Source organism: Macrotis lagotis, chromosome 3 (assembly GCF_037893015.1).
Source record: "Macrotis lagotis isolate mMagLag1 chromosome 3, bilby.v1.9.chrom.fasta, whole genome shotgun sequence".
NCBI lineage: Eukaryota > Metazoa > Chordata > Mammalia > Peramelemorphia > Peramelidae > Macrotis > Macrotis lagotis.
This window is the reverse complement of record NC_133660.1, coordinates 285,529,756-285,536,843: the sequence shown is the minus strand read 5'-3', so window position 1 is coordinate 285,536,843 and position 7,088 is coordinate 285,529,756. Positions and strand designations below refer to the sequence as shown.

At 37.1% G+C, this 7,088-nt stretch overlaps 1 protein-coding gene across 2 annotated transcripts in view; it reads left to right on the top strand.

Moving 5' to 3' along the window:
• The first annotated feature begins 3,060 nt into the window (after positions 1-3,060).
• The window catches only part of LOC141518867 (solute carrier family 22 member 11-like), a 33,388-nt gene continuing 29,360 nt past the window's right edge, over positions 3,061-7,088 (top strand). The window contains exons 1-3 of one of the 2 annotated variants that reach the window (XM_074231239.1): positions 3,061-3,081; positions 3,609-4,058; positions 4,724-4,827. In XM_074231239.1, the coding sequence (XP_074087340.1) occupies positions 3,657-4,058; positions 4,724-4,827 (506 nt within the window). In that variant the 5' untranslated portion in view covers positions 3,061-3,081; positions 3,609-3,656. Of the gene's footprint in view, positions 3,082-3,206; positions 3,268-3,608; positions 4,059-4,723; positions 4,828-7,088 lie in introns of those variants that run through there. The other variant, XM_074231238.1, reaches the window with a different exon arrangement.

Genomic DNA, 7,088 nt, shown 5'->3' with positions numbered 1-7,088 from the left:
CTCAGATAATCCTTGAGTCCCAACTCTAATGGAAAAATGTTCCCCATTCTCCTAGTTATTAGTGAACTTTCCTTAGTTAAATTGCCTGTTATATTCCTTCTTTATTTGTGCCCTGTCTTCCATTTGCCATGTAATGTGAACTCCCAGAAGGCAGGGACTAATTTTGTTCGTGTGTTTCCTTTTTGTGTCTTCAGCTCTCAGAATGATACCCTGTCTCCTAAGGCTTTATTGAATGGAATTGCCTCAAATTGAATGATTATAAATCAATATAAAGAGAGGACAATAAGACAAGGCAGATGGCATGAATCAAGTGGAATCCACAAGTTTTGTATCTTCATGAACAGCATAGTGAGACTCTAAGCTATAACAAAATTACCTGGAAACAAGAAAGGAAAAAATCCAGGTATATCACTCTCCAATTGCTAAATGGCCAAAAGATAAATAGGCAATTTTATTTCCTTTTAATATTTCATTTTCCCTCCCAATTAAATGCCTAGACAATTATTTACTTTCATATAAATTTTATTAGATCTATATTCTCTTTTTTCCCTCCTACTCCCTCCTTTCTGAAACACTATGCAATTTTATATCAGTTATATATTTGTGATCATAAAAACATATTTTCATAAGTCATATTTGGAAAGAAACAGAGAGAGACCTAAAAAGGAAAAAAAAGAAACAAACAAAAAAAATAGCAAGCTCTAATATTTATTCAGACTGAATCAGTTTTTTTCCCCCTCAAACTGGATGGCATTTTTCTTTATGAGTCCTTTGGAACTGTCTTGGATCATTGTATTCCTGAGAATATAGCTAAGTCAACCATAATTGATCATTGGACTGTATTGCTACTACTTTGTACAATGTTCTCCTGGTTTTACTCCCTTCACTTTGGTATCTTCTAAGATTTTTCTAAAAACATCCTTCTTAAGGTGGCTAGGTGGTACAGTGGATAGAGCACCGGCCCTGGAGTCAGGAGTACCTGAGTTCAAATCCGGCCTCAGACACTGAATAATTACCTAGCTGTGTGGCTTTGGGCAAGCCACTTAGCACCATTTGCCTTGCAGAACTCTAAAAAGACCAAGGCAAAACAAAAAACCCCATCCTTCTTGTCGTTTTCATCACACAACAGTATTCCATAATAATAGCTTGTTCAGTCATTCCCCAACTGATGGGCATCCCCTCAATTTCTAATTCTTTGTTACCACAAAAAGAGGAGATATAAATATTTCTGTACAAGTAGGTCCTTCCCACTTTAGTCTCTTTGGAAAACAGACCAAATAGTGGACTTGATGAATCAAAGGGTTTGTAAGTAAAGCCTATGGACATAGTTCCAAATTACTCTCCAGAATGATTGGATCCATTCATAATTTCATCAAAAGTGTGTATTAATGGCCTAAATTTTCCACATTCCCTCCAACATTTGTCATTTTCTCTTTCTGTCATATTAGCTAATAGGATATGTGTAAAACAATATTTTTTATTTGTATTTCTCTTATTAATAGTGATTTAGTAAAATTTTCCATAAGACTAAAGTTAACTTTGATGTCTCCTTCTGAAAATGTTCTGTTTATATCCTTTGGCCATTTATCCATTGGAAACCTGGATTGGAAGAGCACCGACCTTGGAGTCAGGAAGACAGGAGTTCAAATCCATCCTCAGACACCTGATACCTGTTAACTGTGTGACCTTGTGCAAGTCACTTAAGCCTGATTACCTCACATCCAAGGTCATCTCCAGTCATCCTGATTCATAACTGACCACTGAATTCAAGTGGCTCTGGAGGAGAAAGAGAGGGTTGGTGACTTAGCACAACACTCCCTCACTCAAATCCAGTTTATATGCTTGTCATGGCTTCACCTCCCTGAAGTCATGGTCTTCAGGAATGAAGGATAAACATCATCATCATCATCATCATCAACATCATCATCATTACAGGCAAAAAGATTTTTAAATGAAGAGGGGCGGGGAAAGAGGAAATGGCCTAGGACTATCTGCCCAGGAGGATGCTAAAATAAGTAGCTAATATGAAGACCAGTAATTGGGACCTTCATAACTTCAAAGCAAGCAAAATTTGAGGATGGAACCTGTAGTAAAATCCCTGGCTTCAATGGTTTGTACACAATTGTTCAAAGTTTAGATAACAAGATAAAGGAATCAAAGGTCCTGATGCAAGAAGGTAAATTAAACCTCCTAAGTTCTGGGCAGTTGGTCTTTGAAAACCAGAATCTAATAATATCAAAGGGGTCAATGAGGAAATATTAATTAAGTGTAAAGGTTCAGCATCTCCTTTCTGAGCTGAAGCCAAGTTCATTGACTGAATGAGAAGTCCCAGAGTCAGTGAGTTCAAGTGAACCCAGGTAGAAACTGTGGGTCTAAGGGCATCTCAGAGAGGAAGACCCAGGCTAAGGGAAGTCCCTAGGAAAGGAGAACTCTTTCCACTCCTTCCCCTTAAGATGCCTGTCTATCCATAGACATCCTAACATGGCAAAATCATATCAAATAGAAAAACAATTCAGGCATATCGATAAAATGTTCATGTCTGATGCACAAAGGATGAGTCTGACCCCAATATTCCCCTGGGTTCTAGATCCCCAGAAAGCATGGAACTGGAATCTAGTTCTCTGTGATTAAGGTTGGCTTTTGAAATTCCCTAGTTAGGCTGCCTTCCAATGTTGTTATTTACATTAGTGCTCTTAATTTATAAATTGTTCACCTAGTCCTGCTTATTTTATTGTGCATTTGGTTAGTACAAATTTCCCATTTTCTCTGAATTCCTTATTTTTATTTGTTATTTCCTACATAATCCTGCTCCCCTACAAAGACTCAGCCTCCCATTAGAGATATTACTTTGGGGACTGGACTGGAGTCAAGTGCACCCATGAATTTCACAGAGTTGGTATTGATCTTGAAGGAGCTTCTTTCCAGGAAAGCAGGTAGTGGAGTCAAGCAGACTGCTGGCTCCATGACTATATCCTCTCTCATAATTCTCTTGCCAAGCCAAGCAGAGCATGTAAGAGGAGTGTGCAGCCCCCTTGCTCATGAGTACAAGGAGCAAGCAAGAAGAATGGGCCAGTATCAAAGGTGAGGAGCTAATCCCAAATCAGAATGAGAAAACCATGAGAACTTAGCCAGTTCAAAACTACACATCTTCAATCTGAAGTTGATTTTTAACTGATGCATTCTGGAAATTATTTGTCATACTTAACATAGAAAACTGGCTCAGAATTATCTCTGTTTTTCCCAGAGGAAAGCATTTCTATTTTTTTTGTAAGTTCACAAGCCTTTTTTAACAGATCTTCTGTCATTAATGTGGACCATATGTGTAGAGTGGAGTTCTACTAGGGATCCTGTGGTTGTAGATCATTTTATAGATTAAGTTTTTAAGTGTACCAGCTTGGTGCTAATTAATCCTTCCAGCTAGATATTAAAGCTGTGCCAGTTTTTCTTGGTGAATGGTCTGTACTATTTTGGCATCCTTCACTCTGCACAGACCCAAGAACACTGCCTGTCTACAATGCTCCATTAATGTGACGGGAAAGGTTCTGGAATTAAAATATATATATATATTTGAAGTCTGGTTGTGATCAAAGGACGATTTTCTTCTGTAGGTATCTCTCTGAAGGAATTCTCTTCTTGAGACCAACATCCCAGTCGAGATGGCATTTGAGGATTTTCTCTCTGAAGTTGAAAACAGGGGAAGATTTTTGATCCTCCAGATGTTTTCTCTGGTTATTCCTCTAATATTTATGAGTAGCCATTTTCTGCTAGAGAATTTCACAGCCTTTGTCCCTAATCATCGGTGTCGGATTCCCTTCCTTGACAATACCTCGACTTTGCTCAATGTCAGTGAGAACCTTAATTTTAGTTCCCTACTAAAGCTTTCCATCCCCCTGGATTCCTATGGGAAACTAGAGAGATGTCTCCGGTTCTCCTGGCCACAGTGGCTGCCCTTGTTCCCAAATGTCACAGGACAAAGCCAAAGCCTGCTGGAGATGGAGCCATGTGTTGATGGTTGGATTTATGACCAAAGCGTCATCACTTCTTCCATTGTGACTGAGGTAAGAGGATCTTCTGCTGCATCATTCCCATCCCATGAAGATTTCCTTTTTCCTTTCAAAGGGGTAACCCTGATTTGGAATTTAATTTCCTTGATGAATGATACAATTTTTTTCCTTGATAAATGATACAAATTTTTCTCTTCTGCCACCTCTCTGATTCACAGCTTCCTTTGTGATAAAAAATAACTTATTAGAGTATTTATCTTTTGATTTCTACAAAATACCATATAAAAATGCAGAGGATTATTCTGCAGATTTTCTTCATGCTCAAAATACAGATTCATTTGTATGAGAATAAAAATCAGAGACCTTCAGCAGCCTTACATGGAATATAAAATATATAAGCGGTGTGGGAACAATGGAATTGTACAGAAAGCAGGAGAGGAGATAAAAGTATACATATCAGAAGAGGAAAGATAAGAATAGATATATAAGGAAGGTCAGAGTCAAAACAGGCTAGAAATGAATGTCCCAAATTCAACTTTGCATGATGTGTGATCGTATGACAGGTTCATTGTCTTCTTCTTATCATAGTGAGGCAAGAAATCTGAGCCAAGGTATTTCCCATCATTATTTTTTCTCTTATCATATCAACAACAAAAGTCCTGCAACCCGTATTCTTTTTCCTCACATTAAGATCTGATGCTCTGATTTTTCTCTTTCAGTGGGACTTGGTGTGTGACTCCAAGTCACTGAAGTCCTTTGGTGCATCAATATTTCTCTCTGGGATTATGGTGGGATTTCTTATATGGGGCTACCTCACAGACAGGTGAGTTTCGTCTGGACACAGATACTTCTGAAACTCAGGGATCCTGTGACCATAAGACTGAAAGTTGGGAGATGATAAAATAGATTATTTAATCCACCCCAATTTTTTAAGAAAGGAGGATTCCAAGATCCAGGAAAATAAAGACACTTTTCCAAGGTCCCATACTTAAAGTCAAAAGCAGAATTCAGAGCAAATATTTTCTTTGTTCCCCATGCTATGTCAATAGATCACAATAACAAGGAGAAGATTCACAGCTAGATTTGGGACTGTGGGTGGAGGTGGATCCAAGACGTTATTAAAATTTATTTTATGTTTAAAACTTTAAATTCCAAATTCTTTTCCTAACTCCTCTTCTCCACCCCCCCCCCTTGAGAAAGAATCAATTTGATGTGGTTATAAATTTATAAGCATGCAAACATTTACGTAATAGTCATGGAGGAGAAAGAAAACATAGGCTCCCCCCTTCCCCCCAAAAGAAATCTTAATAAATATAAATAAAACAAAAAAATTTTGTTTTAATCTGTTTTCTAAAAACTATCAACTCGTTCTCTGGGAATGGATAGCATTCTTCATCATAAATCCTTCAGAGTTGTCTTGAGTCTTTGCATTTCTAAGAAAACCTAAGTCATTCAAGGTTGAGTTCTGTCCATCATGGGGATTAATTTGGCTCAGGAGAGAAAAGAAAGATACAACTAGCACAGCCATTTATTGAAAGTATCAGACAGTTCTTTATAGCAGAAAACCACAAAATTAGCATACAGGATAAAAACAATAGAGTTTCTCTGACTTGGGCAGGATGTAACCTAGGAGGATGTAACCCAGGTCAAGAAGTTTGGGTATAAGTAAGGTCATGAAAGACACAATTGTGTAATCACAAGCAGAGTTCCATGGGAAAGTCTTTAGCCCGAGGATCACCAAAGCCTGGGCCTTTTAGTAATAACTGACTTTTAACCCAAACTCGCTCAATTCACAGCAGATTATCCTCCAATTTTGCTGTTATTGTATACACAGTACATTTATTTTACTTTTCATCAGCTCATGCAAGTCTTTCCAGGTTTTTCTGAGAATGTCCTGCTCATCACCTCTTTTTTCTTACTTTTAAAAATGTTTTTTTCAATTACATGTAAAGGTAGTTTTCCACATTCATCCATTTGCAAGTTGATGAGTTCCATATATTTTAATCCACTTTCCTTTCCTCTACCCTCCCCATGGAAACGACCAGTCTAGTAAAAGTACATTTACAATCTTGTTTAGCATATTTCCATATTAGTCATGTTGTGAAAGAGAAATTAGAACTAAAGGGGAAAAACCCACTGTTCATAATTTCTTTTTTATTATATAAATATTTTATTTGTTTTCCAATTACATACAATGGTAGTTTCTATCAATCATTTTTTTGGTGAGGTTTTGAGTTTTAATTTTCTCTCTCTCTCTCTCTCTTCCCTCTGCCTCCCCTCAGCATAAGGCAATCTGATATAGACTTCACATTTGCATCCATGATATTTATAGATCAAAACTGAACTTGTGAGAGAAGAATCAGATCCAAAAGGAAGAAAGAAAATATTAGAGATAGCAAAATTACATAATACATAGGACAATTTTTTCCCTTTTTTTAAGTTTTTTTTTTTACAAGACAATGGGGTTAAGTGGCTTGCCCAAGGCCACACAGCTAGGTAATTATTAAGTGTCTGAGACCTGATTTGAACCCAGGTACTCCTGACTCCAGGGCTGGTGCTCTATCCAGTGTACCACCTAGCTGCCCCGAATAATTTTTAAAAGTGAAGATAATAAGTTTTGTTTTAGTTTATGCTCCTGTTCCTTCTCTGTATACAGATGGTATTCTCCATTGCAAATCTCCTAAAATTGTCTCTGATTATTGCACTGATGGAATGAGGTAGTCCATCATGGTTGATCATCACCCCATGTTGTTGTTAGTATGTATAAGGTTCTGTTTCTGCTTATCTCACTCAGCATCAATTCATGAAATTCTCTCAAACTTTTCTGAAATCCCATCCCATATGATTTCTTAAAGAACAATAGTGTTCCATGACATACAAATACCATAATTTGTTCAGTCATTTACTAATTAATGGGCATCCCCTCAATTTCCAATTTGTTGCCACTACAAAAAGAGCTGCTATGAATATTTTCATACATGTGGGATTTTTATCATTTTTTCTGTTCATAATTTTTTTCTGTTCATAATTTCTTATAGCAAACTAGCATTCCATTATAATCACATACCACAATTAATTCAGTCA